The sequence below is a fragment of the Mauremys mutica genome, chromosome 19 (genome assembly GCF_020497125.1).
Source record: "Mauremys mutica isolate MM-2020 ecotype Southern chromosome 19, ASM2049712v1, whole genome shotgun sequence".
Classification (NCBI taxonomy): Eukaryota; Metazoa; Chordata; order Testudines; family Geoemydidae; genus Mauremys; species Mauremys mutica.
The window spans coordinates 12,322,258-12,337,902 of record NC_059090.1 but is presented as its reverse complement, the minus strand read 5'-3'; the positions used below and the strand labels follow the sequence as shown (position 1 = coordinate 12,337,902).

At 39.5% G+C, this 15,645-nt stretch overlaps 1 protein-coding gene across 7 annotated transcripts in view; it reads right to left on the bottom strand.

Annotated features, from left to right (window-relative positions):
- Positions 1 to 15,645, bottom strand: part of AUTS2 (activator of transcription and developmental regulator AUTS2) — a 1,197,597-nt gene that overhangs the window by 950,120 nt on the left and 231,832 nt on the right. Inside the window, exon 1 of one of the 7 annotated variants that reach the window (XM_044993669.1) lies at positions 10,261 to 10,654. The exons of the other annotated variants lie outside the window; for them this stretch is intronic. Within the exon in view, the coding sequence (XP_044849604.1) occupies positions 10,261 to 10,263 (3 nt within the window). The 5' untranslated portion in view covers positions 10,264 to 10,654. Of the gene's footprint in view, positions 1 to 10,260; positions 10,655 to 15,645 lie in introns of those variants that run through there. 7 annotated transcript variants of the gene reach the window in all.

Sequence of the window (15,645 nt, the reverse complement as noted above, 5' to 3'; positions counted from 1 at the left end):
GTAGGACTGAGTGGACTTGCAGGCTCTAAAGTTTCAGTGTTTTATTTTTGAGTGCCGTTATGTAACAAAAACACTGCATTTGAAGTTGCACTTTCATGATAAAAGGATTGCACTATAGTACTTGTATGAGGTGAATTGAAAAATACTTCTTTTGATCATTTTAAGTTCAATTATTTGTAAGCAAAAATATAGTGAGCACTGTAAACTTTGTAGTCTGTGTTGTAATTTAAATGGATATATTGATAATTTAGAAAATCAAAAATATTTAATAAATTTCAGTTGGTATTCTATTAACAGTGCGATTAATCGTGATTAATTTTTTGAGTTAATTGCATGAGTTAACTGATTGATAGCCCTAATATTTTTAATATAGCATGTATAATAAAATGCACACAATACAGCGTTCTACAGAGTCTTTCATGTGTGCTCTTTTCCCTAGCCAAGAAATTTAAGCTTTGCTGTCAAAGAAGGTACTGTAGCCACCCATGCATTCCACCTTCCTAGGCCACCTGTTAATTTTCACTCTAGAAATACATCCTAGCTGGCATTTGACATGAAAAATCAGATATTTTAGTTAGTTTGCACCACTCAATTGCTGAGTCACTATTATTGATATTACTGGCTCTGCTACACTCAGATATCAAGCATAACACCCACAGAAAGTGTACTTTTATGGATGTGTAAGCATATGTTCATCAGCCTACTGATTTGAAGCAGACAACAAAAGCACACTGGTTTGTGGTCCTGATGTTGCAACCATCCTAGCAACGAAGAGATCAAAGTTAAGATAAGCCAAAAGTAACAACTATGACTTTTGCACATCATCCTATATTAGGACACATTTGGAAATTTCATTTTAATAGTAAAGCTGTGTTATTAGCAATTTTCTAGATTAGTCCCTGGCATGCCTATCAGTGAAACATAGTGTATAGTAACTGGAAAATTGGGAGGCAATTCATTGCTTGGGAAAGATGCAAGAATCTTGCCTCTAGCAAGATTTTATACCTGCATTTTTGGATAAAGTTTTATTATTATTATTATTTTAAATCCATGTATGGGACTCGGTGTCGTTTCAAAAATGCCTTTTTTGGACCAGCCTTATGTACACCCAAGATATGTATTAAATGCATCAGAACATGTGCATTGTAGATCTGAATTTGTTTGTTTATTTAGCAAAGCTTCAAGTTGAAAACGCAAAAGCCAAGATAAATAAAACAAATTAAAGGAGATTTTGCCTTACTGGTAGGATACATTAAAAAAACAGAAGATTAAAAATAAAATTCAATACAAAAGAGCTTGGATAATTTTGCAAATTATAAGCAAAAAGATGGAATTAAAATATATGATAAAATAAAAGCAAAGTTAAGCAATTTTATTCTAAATCAGATTGCTTATTTTAGAGGGTTTTTTAAAAAAAAAAGACTATTTTCATACAGCATTTGTTCAATTGTCCTAAGAGGACGGAAAAAAAGATAGACCTCTTTAATTGTCATGAATCCTAACCAAGTGTCTTGCATTTTCCTCTTTCTACCAATACACCTCTACCTCAATAGAACGCTGTCCTCGGGAGCCAAAAAAAAAATCTTACTGCGTTATAGGTGAAATCGCATTATATCGAACTTGCTTCGATCCACCGGAGGGCGCAGCCCCACCGCGCCGGGGCACTGCTTTACTGCATTATATCCAAACTTGTGTTATATCGGGGTAGAGGTGTATTTGGAGGTGTGAAGCAGAAGAATATAAAGGGAAAAAACAGTGGCCAAGTTGAACCCATGAGGAAAATTTAATAAGTTGCAGAGGTTTAATAAAACCTAAACTGGAAATGGAGAAGTAGGAAGGCAAGCTAACAAGAACACAAAACTCATTAATGATTTGCAGAGAGAAGATAAGGGCAGCAGTAAAAGCAGGATGAGTTGATAAGACCCAGAAATATTAAAGGGAACAAGATAGGCTTCTAGAAATATATCGGTAGGGGGAATAAAGTAAAAAAGAGAAAGTTGTCTGAGCAGGAAGAATCAGTCTGTGGAACTCATTGCCACAAGGTATAATTGAGGCCAAGGGTTTAGCAGGGTCAGGCTGGATTGGAAATCTATATGGATGACAACATCAGGTATTACAAAAAGGATTCAAAAATGATTTGTAAGGGCCATACATCTTCATGTTTAGGACATAGGCTAATCTCCCACATTTTCCCTGTGTCAAATGCAAGGCTTCTTTCCCCTGTCAATGAAGCAGCTAGTATGGACCATAGTCAGATCGAATACAGGACTACTTAGACCACTGGTCTGATCCAGGTTGGCAATTCCTATATCCCACTGATCTTAAGGACTAAAATGGCCCAGAATCTGAACTCCCTTTCTAAATCTGTCTGCAGCAAGAAATACCACCTTTCTCTTAGGAAGTAAGGAAAAGTTATTGATATGCAACAGATAAGGGACTATAGGAAAATGTATTTTCCAATATTCTCTTATCTGTTGCTTTTCAATATTCCGAGCTGTTGAAAGGTTTGTTCTCGCTGCAAAAAAATCAGACTATTGAGGGAGCTTTCAAAACAGAAGAAAAGCAATGTATCAATTGTAGTATTAATTGTCACAAAGAGGAAAAACAAATGATCAACTACTAACCTGTAAGTCGAATTTCTACCACTGTTTTTTTAAAAAAAAGGAACAAATCTTAATGGAGAAAAATCAGTTATGCAGAAAGGGTAAGCAACTCAGTTGGCATAAGTTAAGCCCACCTCTATCAACTTGAATGGGTCTGCACACATTTACATCAGGTGAGGAGCTAGTCTCTAGAGAATAAGGAAGTCATGAAAGTAGCAGAGGTTTGTAAGAGAATAAATACTAGACACACTTGATGGGTTTTTTTTGTATATTACTACAAAAATTAGATCAGGATCTGCTAATGCAGATTGCAACACATGCATGGAATCCTAGTGAATGTATGATTTTAATTGCTTATAATTCCTTTATCATTTAGCTGATCGGACTCTGTGCAAGTGTTAGAACATCACAGCCTTGGCAGATAAAAGGAATGAAGAGGATGTAATTGGATTTCATAAAAGCATTTGATATTGAATTTCATGAAATCTTGCCTGAAAGTTTGATTCAAATTGGTTTAGATAGGAACAATGTTTAGAGTGAAAATTGACTGAAAAGCTATAGATAAAGTATAGAGGTACAGAGTTGAGGGGTGGGAGTGAGTGAGTATACATGTATCAAACTGAGGGGTGGGAGTGGGTACTGTGGCATTTCATACTGAAATCCCATCTTATTTAAGATCATGAGAAGTAAATGGAATGTTAATGAAATTCACAGATGGTACTAAATTGGGAGGAATTACAAATATTAGTGTGGATGGAGAAACAAATACAGTAAGATTGGAAACATGGGGAAAATGAGGTTTTTAAAGCAAAACTCAGGTCAATTTGACAGTTTTTTAATTAGTATAATCAAAATTTAATCAAAACTTCTATGGTGAAATCCTAGCCCCATTAAAATCAATGGCAAAACTCCCATTGACTTGAACAGGACCCCAGTTTAGCTCCTGAGTTTGTTTTCAGTTTTAGAATATAATACTCAAAAGTGCCTAAGGGATTTAGGAGCATTTCACCCTTACTTCCTCACCCAAATACTTAATGAAAGGTAACCAGGTAATCCAGTAGGTACCATATGAGTCTTTTCTACAATCAGTCAACTTCTCCTATAATTGCCAGAACAATCCCAGCTTTTGTATCCCAGTGATGGGCAGGTTCAGCTTTCACCATCATATGCTGTAATAAATCTGCCTGCTCACAGCATCATTGTAATCTATTATTTTCAGTTTCCTCTCTCCCTTACCCTATCCTAAGGGCGTGTAAATGAGACACCACCACCTGTTTCCCCAGCATTTTAAAATGATCTTAGTACAAGTTATGCATCAGTTAAACAAGTTCTGCAGCTCAATACAGGGGTAACTGGGTGAAATGTAATGGCCTGTGATACGCAGGTAGTCCGGCTAGATCATATAATGATCCCTTCGTGCCTCAAACTATGAATAAATTAGCAATTTGATCCCTCAGATGAAGAATCCCCTAAAATCAAAAATAAGTATAGGATGGACAATTTCCTTCTAAATTATACCCCTCTTTCTACAATTTTTCCCCTACTAAACTTTGTCTTCTTTTAAAAGGAAAGTGTGCTTTTGTTCCAGATCCTTTAAATTAAATTTTATATATAAGGATATATATATCCTTCATGTCTTACGCTTTACTCTGTGCAGCATGGAAATTATTAAAACATTTTTATTTATATTACAGTGATCTTTGACTTAAATTTATTATGAAAATTGATTTTTAAACACAAAGCAGCTCAGGTTTATGTTTTTTGCAGTTTATACTTTTTCATTACTTTGTCTTAGCGCTAGAGTAAAGTGACCTTTATTTGCCAGAGGTAGGTTACTGGGCCTTGTTCTGATCACACTTTTTATAGTGTAATTCCATTGAGTTATTCCTCATTTATACCCGCATACAAGCAGAATTAGGCTCTCTGGCCAATATTTTCAAACCTGGGTGCCTGAAGTCTCTAAACCCGTATTTGGGCACGGAGTAGAAGCAGTCTAATTTTCCAGAGGTGCTAAGCAACCCCAAATCAGTTAGATTTATAGGATCTACAGGTGAGTAGCATCTTTTAAAATAACTTTTGTTGCCACATCCTTTGCACTGTATTGTCTCTTTTCTATTAGAGAACTGCTTTTAAAAGTGGTAGTTTTAAATATTTCTGTACAACACGCTGAAAATTGTGCTGCATTTAATAATATTGTACACTGAAGTGTCAACATCTGGCTGGGAATGAGGAGTTGAATCAACTTGCTTTTTCAGGTACTGCAGCTGCAGGTGAAAGAGGTTCTAGACAATGAAGAGACCCATACCCAAGGCATCATTGTCAGGTCTGATCAAGTAGAAGCTCAGAGAGGGTTTTCAGGCTCATCTTGCTTTTTAAATTACTTTATTAAAAGAATGTGGGTCAAGGAAGAAAGAGAATGTCAAATAATGCTACAGACTACTCCAAACAATGGGACAATTACTAAAAAAAGCTCATAGAGCTTCAAGAACCAAGTCTAGCCCCATACCATTTTCTTTCAAGCTACTGTATATGAAATCTTCTCCAAAGTGGCTAAAACTTCATCTCTATTTCCCAGAAGCAGCAGCTGCTTCTGGAAAAGATACTTCCAAGCATTGGGGGGAGGGAGGGGAGAAGACATGGAGGAAGGGAGTGGGCAGAGTTGGTGGGCAGAAGAGGATTGGTTGCTAAGAATGATCCTGAGCAAACTCTTACAAGCCCTTCTATGACTAATAAAACCAGATGTCTCTGAAATGTACTACAACCCAAGTTGGTGTTAAGAAATAATTCCCTTTGATCCCAATGCTTCCCTCTGAAATGTGGCTCAGGGACAAGCAAAGGTGGTGGAGGAGGAATTGCTGCAGAAGCCCTGAAACCAGAGACACAGGAAAGCCTGCAGAATCCTCTCTAAGACCTGTGTGCATTTCAGGCTTTGTGGGGAATAGGTGGAGATTGAGGGGCGATGAGCCACCTCTCTCCACAATGTATTCCCCCTAGAAAGCAAAGGGATTCCTGTATGAAGGTCTATGAGGGTAACAATCCTCTTGGAGCTGGGTGACGCAGGGCCTATGCTGCCAGGGACAAAGCTCTGCAATTAGCATAAGGAGCCAATTCTCTTCCTGGATCAACCAAGATTCGGGGGCTGGAGCCTGAACCTTCCCAAAGGACTGTGGGTTCTGTGGAGGTTGAAGGCTGCAAAATCCTGCCCCCTCCCCACTCCTTTTCCCAACCATTTTCCCCTCCACCAGGTCTCTTTTTGAGTTTAGGCCCAAACTGAAACCTTAGTGCTTTTCTTGAATAACTAGGCTGGGCACTGGGGAGACATGTGGGAGGCAAGGCATTTTCTCCCAGTCCTGCAGGCCACGTAACCGCTGCAGAGTTGCTCCATGGCTTTGACTGCAGCCCAGAAACAGCATCAACTCCACTGTGTCCTCCTCAAAATGTTCCCTCCTGCGTGTGGGGTGTGGGCGGGGAGGAAGGAAATAGGAAAATCCAAGCAGCAGTACATCTTCTGACCCCATCCTGGTGTGTTGGAGTACAGGGATCCACTTTCCACTTAGCCCATCTAACTCCTGTTCACCTCAGCCCTAGTGAAGCAGAACTGCTCAGGGTTTGGTGGCTGCAGCAGAGAGGAGACGGAGACAGGGTTTTCCCCTTCACATTTAGATTTGACTTCATGCAATACAATTCAAATGCTCTGTACAATTTGGCTTTATCCACACTGAAGATTTAGGACTGGGATTTTTGAAGGGACCAAAGAGAGCTAGGCACCCAACTCCCACTGACCATCAATAGGAATTGAACATCTGACTTCTTCTGGTGCCTTTGGAAATCCCAGCTACATTTCTAACTTACACTACAGACCTTGTTTAACAGGCCAGTTGTTCATCAACTTCATCTCCATGCATCTGACTTACATTATTAGCCCCAACATGTAATGCTGCATCAGTAAGACACTACAGTTGGGATTTGGGAGGAGATTCCACATGCATCTTTCCTAATTACCGGAAAGTTTGAAAACACAAGTTGGGTCCTCAAATAAACACCATACTGTGCTAGATCCCTGGCTAGTGTAAACTGATATAACTCCATTAATGTCAACCCAGCTTTGCAAGTGTACACCAGCTGAGGACGTGGCACATAAAATCAAACACTAACGTCATATACAAAACTAGAAACATCAACATTAAATACATTTCTCACCTATATACAAAAATGGGCTGCAAAATAAGTCATCATTGTAAGGCGAGAGGCGCTGTGAATTCTTGTGTGTGAGCATGTTGCTTCAGGAGACAAATCAAAGCACAGTTTTCCCTTCTGATATTAACAATAAAAATGGTAACCGTGCTTGACCTTAAACAACAACTCCAACCAATATTTGTCAGTGGCTGTAAAATTTGCTCAGCTTGCAAAAGTATCTGAACAAATGGCACTACAGGCAAGTGTTTCTAGACAGCATTAGTCAATATACTATGAATTTTATTAAGGTTGTATTATTTTAGTAGTTATATATTTGTACAAAGAGCCATACAGAGCTCAGTGTTATCGTCCTAAGGCAGGCAAAGCTCCAGCTGCAGCATTGGTTGAGCCAATCCCCCATGAAGTCAGTGAAGGTGTCTCAAGTAGATTGGCCCCATAAAGACTAAAAACCATACATAATGTATTAGTGAATATGCTGCTCTTGTCAGCAGCAGTGGATTTGTTGAGCTTCTTCAGAAGGAAACTTGCAAGCATTGGCTCAGGCCCCCATCCCAGTCATGCCACTGGCTCCTCTAATATGGAACCTTGCATCTGGGGGAAGTCCTATTGCAATCAATGCGATTCCTCCTGGGTCTAAACTATCAAATTTGATTGTCAGATTAAGGATTCAGTAAGCAAAACTAAAAAGGAACTACATTAAAAAAAATAAGACCATCAGCGGCTTAGCTATCAATGTATATGCCTTGCCCAGAAGTTCTTAATGTAGCAAACTTGTACGAGTTAAATATTCACCTAGTATTCATTTCATGGAATGAAATTATTCCCAATGCACATTAACTGACACAATTACTGAAACACTAAAATCAGATTAGCTACTGTATCTTACAAAAAAAAGATCATTGCTGCAAGCACAAATTGCATGAGTGTTAAAAAGCGCAAAAGGTTGTTCAACTAGTAGACAATTTTAAGCAAAGGTAATAAAATATGGCCACTTGCATTATTCATTCATGGAAAAAAAGCTGGAGTTCAGACAGCGTTTCAGCTACATGTCAGTATAGAAACCAGCCTATAATATCCTGTCTTTTGTTGATTGTTCCTCCGATCTTTATTATAGATCTGTTTCATGTAGTAATCCTTTTCGTGCAGTGAGGGCCTGAGCCAAAGCCCATTAAGTCAGTGAAGAGACCACCACCCATTTTAAGAGGCTCTGAATCAGGCCTTGAGAGCCCTTCTTCCCAGCTTTGGCCGAGATCCATCCAATCATGCAAGGTACAGCATGTTTAGGATTCTGAGCTCAGATCCTAATCCACAAAGGTATCTAGGCTTCTAACTTCCAGGGCTCAAGTCCTTCTAACAAGCCAGGAGAAAACAACTGACATAGTCCTGCTAAAAAAGGAGAGAGTTTTGCTGGGAAGATTCTGCTTTTTACATCTTAATATATGCATCTTCCTTGTGTTCTCATTTTCTCTGTCAGATCTTTCTTGCCATTTAAAATTTAATCTTATGCACATTTCACCTTTTCTTTGGCTCTCATTGCCAGTTACTATAATTAGAGTCTTTACAATTTCCAATACTATTTTAAAAGCTCATACGCATGATTTTTTTGTTCTGATCCCTTTCTGTAAAAGAGCTCTACTTGTTCTTTTAATCACTTTGTTGGTATTCTGACCACTTAAAGGTAATCTCAATTAAAAAACAGCGGGGGAGGAATATTGATATTTATTGTTTGTACAATAGCCCACCACCACCTTAGGCCACTGAAGAAACAAAAACAAATCGGTCCATGCAGTAAGGATCTTACAATCATTGCTGCTGTTGTTGAAATGAGGTTGGAAGGTTTTGGGGGCAGAGCATGTCTTTTTGGTTCTGTTTTGTACAGCACTAAGCACCTGGTCACGACTAGGGCTTCAGTTTCAGGAATAGGCCACATCTGCTATTTTACTTCAGTATTTTTAAAGTAATAAATATTAATCCTGATTTATGCTCCATTTCCTTGCTTCAGACCAGTATATTTAAGTTTAATACAGTATTAACAGAATGATGGACTGCCCTACAGGAGACCTAGGTTTGAGCACAGCCATGGGACACTTGACTAGTGGGGGAAAGGCGGCTGATTTCATGGTAGAATGTCTTGGGGTCTGCTCCTCAGTGGATGTTTAGCTGTTGACATTTATAGCATGATTTCACGCAGGGTAATTTGGTTACTCCACTCACATCCAGCAATACCTGCTAGCTGACATATGGAGGGAACATTTGTAGTAGGGCTGCTTGATGCTTTTAAAACTGCTTCCCCCCCCCGCGCAAAAAAAAAGAAGTTACCACTGAAGTTTTAAAATACAACCAAAAATATTAAAAGGAGGCGGCGCAATAGGAACATTTTACAACAATATTTTCCAGAAATATTAGGGATAATAAATGAGGAATTAAAGTAACCAAACCAGGTGGATATGCAAAAGAGAAGGAAGATGGGGGGGGGGGAAATTAGCTAGCTCCTGAAAGTACCATTCTATTTGGTCTGAAATACAGTAGCCTTAACTTTAATGCCAGAGACAGAGCCCATCCACCGTTCTAAATCTCAGCTTCCACAGCTGTCTCTACAGAAAAAAAGTACCCAGTACCACCATGCTACATTAAACATGATTTCTCAGAGGGGTAGCCATGTTAGTCTGGATCTGTAAAAAGTGACAGAGTCCTGTGGCACCTTATAGACTAACAGAAGTCTGTTAGTCTATAAGGTGCCACAGGACTCTGTCATTATTTATTTAGGATTCGATCATCACTTTGTGCTGTGGATCATCAGAGCAGGCAGCACATTACTGTGTTATCACTAGCACAAGATTGACTTGGAGAGTCACAGCCTCCCTTCCACTGGTCTGTGGAGGGAGTAGCCTCGCCTGGACGTGTCACAACAGGCACTCCCCAATGCTTCTGAACACATTGGGTGTGTAGGGCATGAGAGTGTAGTCAAGAGTGGACAGGCTCTACTGTGGCATCTGCTACGCTCCATGTGTGATATTGTACACTGGTGCAGGGGAGTCAGGAGGTGACATATCTGCTTATTCCTTGCACTGGCTGGATCACAATCTGTCCCTTATTTTATTTAGAATTATTGTTAAAATAGATAAAGAATGTCCATAGAGAAGCTCTGAGAGCCCTGCCAATCATTAGACTTCCAAAGAACCACTACCACCACTCAGCAGCATAAATATGTATATACAAATGCATCTTGCCACCCAGCAGCCTTAAGTAATGTGCTGGAGGTAACAGTTTACCTCAGCCAGCTGAAACTAATTCCAAAAAGCCTCTCAAACCAAGTCATACACAGTAGCATAGGCTCAATCTTCCCCCACAAACCCTGTCTACCAAATGGATTTTGCAGTGGGCATGAAAAAATAATCAAATCTGGGTCGATTGTGAACCAGAACATAGAAATACCTCTGAGACAGGGTGCTCCACTCACCATTACAACCGTGCCTCCTCCTGGTTCTCACAAGGTTCATGCTTCTTCCCGCAATTGTGCACTCTCTCTCTGGGTATGCAGTTTCCCTCTTTTACTTCATGAGCTGCTGCTACTGCCTTTTCATGACTCAGCCCCCAGCCAGGTTATTATATGCATTTTCCCCTTCTGGGGTATCAACTCTTTCATTGCCAGCAGTCTTAGACTGTCTCTCATTTACTGCCTCTTGGTACCATTCCCTCAGTGGTTGGCAAGGGAACCTAGGCCTACCCTTTACTCTACCTTCTGGCACAGGGACCCTCTAACCAACAGAAAAGAGTTATTTCCTTTTAGACGTTACATCCCAGCCAACTCTGCCTTTGTCAGCCCAAATACACTTCCTCTCTCCCAGAGCAGTACAAACTTTCACAACAACCCCCTTCTGCTTCCAATTTCTTGTCTTTATAGTCCCAGCCTAGCTCATTTCACCTCAGCTGGGCTTCCTCAGTCAGGGGATTCCTTGGCCACCTCATTCTCCTCAGCTGTGGCTTGTTGGATTAATTAGACCCCTTCTCACTCTGCACTAAACTTTTCTGAGCAAGTGTGCAGGTGAACACTCCCTTTATTATTTCAGCCAACTGTAACATCAGAACATGACTCTTTCTGGGGCCTGATTGAACGCTGTCTTGTCAAGACCCCAATTTGTTGACTGTTGTTTTTGCCTATTTGCTTTCTGTTTGTTCTTGATTTTCTTTTCATTTCCTTTTGCATTGATATTGCAATTTTCCTTTCCACCTTTCACCTCACATACTTACATTTTAGTGATTTCCCTTCTCCTGTTCTCATCTCTATATTCACTATATGCATTTGTCTCCATGCTTAAACATGCGGCCTAGATATTTTATCAGTTCAGTAGAACTCCAACCAACTGCTTTTTCCTTTTGTTTTCATTTGGGCTCCAATAACAGTATTCCTTTTGTCAACTGAGTGATGGGGCCACCTTTAGATTACATAAAAGTGGAAAAATATAATACTGGGTTGCTTGTAACATTACCATGTGTTAGAAGATTGTACTTACATTTATTAAGTAGCACAGTCATACAAAGGTTCTGGCAGAAAGCCTTATTTTCCTCTTTAATACACTAATGTAAAGACAGTACATATAATCTAAGAAAACAGCACTGCAGTGACAGAGAGAAACCTGGGGGCTGAGTCTGTGCTGCACCTCTTTTAAACACGGCCCTGACAGGCACAGCCCAGAGGGGGTGGGGCAAGGCTGCCTTTAAGTGCTTTTGCCGCTGTTTGAGGCTGGGTTGCTGCAGGTGAGGCCTCTGGCCCAAAGTGGAGCAGTCAGATCAGCTGCTCTTCCTTGAACTGGTCCTTCCTGAGGACGCAGCAGCAGAGACTGCCCTGTAACAGCTTAGACTCCAGGGACTCTCCTCCCACCCTTTTATGCCCCTCCCCTCTGTGGCCCCAGCTCTACACTGGAGCTTGTGAGGGAGCCTGCCTAAAGCTGTTCTATGCAACTGGTTAAAAGGCATTTATAGCCCTTGTGCAATGCAGCATTGTGTACAGGGACCATCGCAGGAGGGAGACTGCACCTGCCAGCTACTTAGCCAGTGAGCAAGTCTTTTTTATACTCTACATAATAAATATAAGGTAGTTACTATATTATAGGTAATATTAACCAAAAAATTACAGCAGCATTGGAACCAACTCCTGTCAACCTTATTAACAATACTAAGGACTGATCCTGCACATTCGTATGCACGAGCTGAACTTTACTGCTGCAAATAATCCCATTGGAGTCAATGGGACTATTCATAGTAGCAAAGTTAAGCACATGAATAAGTATTTGCAGGATTGGGCCTTACTATTTATAAGGCCTGACCCCCCTCACTCCAACCTCTTAGGTCAACCAATAAAACGGCAGCATACAAATTAGTTGGGAGGAAGGGTCATGAGGGGTAGACAGGTTTCAGAGTAGCAGCTGTGTTAGTCTGTATCTGCAAAAAGAACAGGAGTACTTGTGGCACCTTAGAGACTAACACATTTATTTGAGCATAAGCTTTCGTGGGCTAAAGCCAGGCCACAAAAGCTTATGCTCAAATAAATATGTTAGTCTCTAAGGTGCCACAAGTACTCCTGTTCTTTTTGATTAGTGGTTGAGATACTTCTGATGTGACAATGATCCCAGGGGTGACCTGGGCTATTAACCTGTCTCTATTTGTATTCCATCATAACCATAATTGGATACAATTATTAATAACTTAGTTTAATACAATCTGATTGCTTTACATGTAGTCTATGCATGAGACTTCAAACTCATTGCAATATTTGGAGAGTACAATGCTATCAACTCACACAATTTTATCACTAGTTTTGTGATATTTGATGTTTTACTTAAAGCTCCAGCAACTGGGGACAAAAGACTGCATGAGAATCACATCTGTCATTATATAAAAAGTAAGAGTCTAGCCCTCCTTGCTGCATAGACAAGCTTGAAAACAAACCCTAAAGGCTCAAAAATGAGAAGGTAAATTACCCCATACCCATATGGGTATAGGTTTAAATCTTATAATATTCGGAGCCAGGCTCTTGATTTTTGACAGTTTGGACTTCACAATTCTGAGAATATGTTACTCCGTTAACAAAATAATTTAGGATTAAAAAAAAAAAGTTTGACAGTGGGTGCTAAGTTTCTTAATGGGCTGATTTAAAAACTAATCCTAACCTATGAATGAATTTACTTATAATTCTCAGAAAATTCATTTGATACTTCAGACAGTAAATGCTGTAAGTTTGCTGCATTTTTCATAGATAATAAAAAAAGAGTTAGAATCACAGCTTTCAATACAAAAACCCAGCTCAGCTTTCACAATAGAGCTGCAAATGGTGCCTACATAATAAATCTTAGAAATGGTACTGTGCAAATCTGTATTAGAAAGACAGAGATGGGACCAACAGGGTGAACTTTCATTTTCCTTACCCAGTCCTCCAAAGAAAGTGCTTTGCCTGAAACATTTCAGACAATGTCTTCCATATAGGCACTGCACTTTTCCACAATCGCTTCTCAGATAATAAGATGTATGTGAGGCTCCCTCCTTTTCAGTTTAACCAGTATATAATGCAAGTTGTGTAATAAATAGAACTGTGCCAAGTTGGTAAGTTGATGGCAGCTAAATTGTTTTATAAAGTGAAGACATTCTTTTTTTCCTGCAAACAGAAAGATTTCTCTGCCCTACTTTATCTCACAGCAAAGACAAGAAATTTCATTAGAAAACTTTCTTTGTTCAGTACAACAGAATCTTTGCTTTCCAAAGGCTTCCAGGGACTCATGAAATCTTACTAAAAATAGAGGTTGGAATAATTTGGGATCATCAGTCCTGAATTTAGTTTCAGCCCTGTGAAGCTTTGATGTTCTGCAGCAGGGAAGCTGACCCTTGTGGTGCAGAGGAGCTTTCCAGGAGTGAGGGTTCAATCAGTTAACCAGAGTGTGGGAAAACCTAAGGTTATACTCTATTTAAATAATAAATTATCATAATATAATATCATGGGGAAGTTGCTATGTTTGAGGTGCTTCCCTTAAGAAGTCCTGACCTCTTTTCTTATGACTCAGGGTGGGGGTTGGGGGGATGTAAGACTTACATAGCTGGTTAACAAGCAGTGCACCATGCTATATGGCCCTGAGGATGTTTGGGCCTGGCCTTTGAAAGGAACAGAGAGGTTCCCTCTTTGGGGGCCAAAACCACACAGGTGCTAGGGAAAGAGTTACCTCCCTCAAGGCTAGTCTTAGCTCTTACACCGGATATTTTGGAAAAATTTTACTTTTCATAGTTCAGGCACTGGACCCTGAAGAATCAGTTTAAGTTCCCAAGGAGAAGAAATAAATAGAATTTCCGGTTTCTGCTGTTTTGCAGCATTGATAAAAGAGAGGGCAATTTCCCCAATTGTTTAGCAATCTGTACTCTGGATATTTTGGCTGAGATTTCCAAAACCACCTAAGTGAGCTGGATGCCTAATTCCCTTTAGGTGACTTTAAAACTCATTGAGAAAGAAACTGATGAACCTTGCTCTGCAAGTAGCTTCAGTGGGAGTATTTCTGGAGTAAAGTGCTCCTCAGCATAAGGACATCTCACTCTGGCCCTTTGAATAGTACCTTCCTACATAAGTAATCTGACTGATTTCCATGGGACTAAGATAATACTCTAAACGAGTAATGGTACAGCAATCTGGCCCTTAATATAAAAGGCACAACAGAGGAAGTTGCTGCTCAGTATTCTCGTGTCAAATAGGCCTGTTAAGATTCTGAAAGAAGACCATATTGAAATCTACTAGAAGGATTGTAGGCTGTGAAGAAAGAGCATAACCACCCCCAAAATGATTTTAAAGAAGAGTACCGTACATTTAGATACCCCAAAATTATATCTGGAATTTCAAAATTAACCTGTGAAGCGAGACATTATTTTGAAAATACATGAAGATGCTGGGAGGAGGGAAGTCAACCCATAAAGCACTCAGAGCAAAATGATAAATCTATGAATACAAGTTCTTTCAGGTTTATGGAATAGCACCTACAAGTGCTCCATATTATGAAAATATACTTGTTTACTTTATAAAACAAGTCTGAGTGTCTGCAGGTGGAAAAGCAAAACACTTAAAGCAAAACCAATAAAATAATAAAAATAAGAAATAAATCTAGTGACCTTTCAAGAAAAAATAAATTGGGTTTTTTTAACCTTCTTCTTAATAAAGTATAGAGAAGGCCTGAATATTTTTTTAATTAGAAATTCAGGTCCTGTTGAGTCTTAAAAGCTCTATGATAACTGGAGAATGAGTCAAATGGTGATATAACATGTGCCAAGAGAATGAAAGTTGAGTCATTGAGATGTGTTGTGAGAGCAAATGCACATCCTGTGAGATCCCCCCAAAATGTCTTCCAGCAAAACCAGAGTTCACATTCCTGACATTTCTAAGGTAAAAAGCAGCCCCTCTACCAACACTCTAAAAACCAATCAGACAACCAATACAGTCTTTGGGGTTTCCTTTCTACATCATAAAGAATGTAGAAAAGGGCACAAGTCCAATTTTCAGGTCACATTAACTAAAGAACCGATTCATATATTACTGGCTGAAGGTTAAATACAGTGTAGGAGGTAATATACAGCAAATGGCCCTTTCTCTCGACATTGACATGCAATTCTACCTTTTTCTACTAAATAGAATTCTTCTGTTCCCATCAAAGAATTCTGCTAATTGAGAAACAAAACAATTTCTCTGTCAAGTTCTGTGTCATGATATAAGACCAGCGCCCAGATCCACACCGATTACGTAAAGCTACCACACACCAGTTTCGGTGGCAAGATTCCAACCGCCTACAGTAAAATATGTACCTAAATGGGATACTGA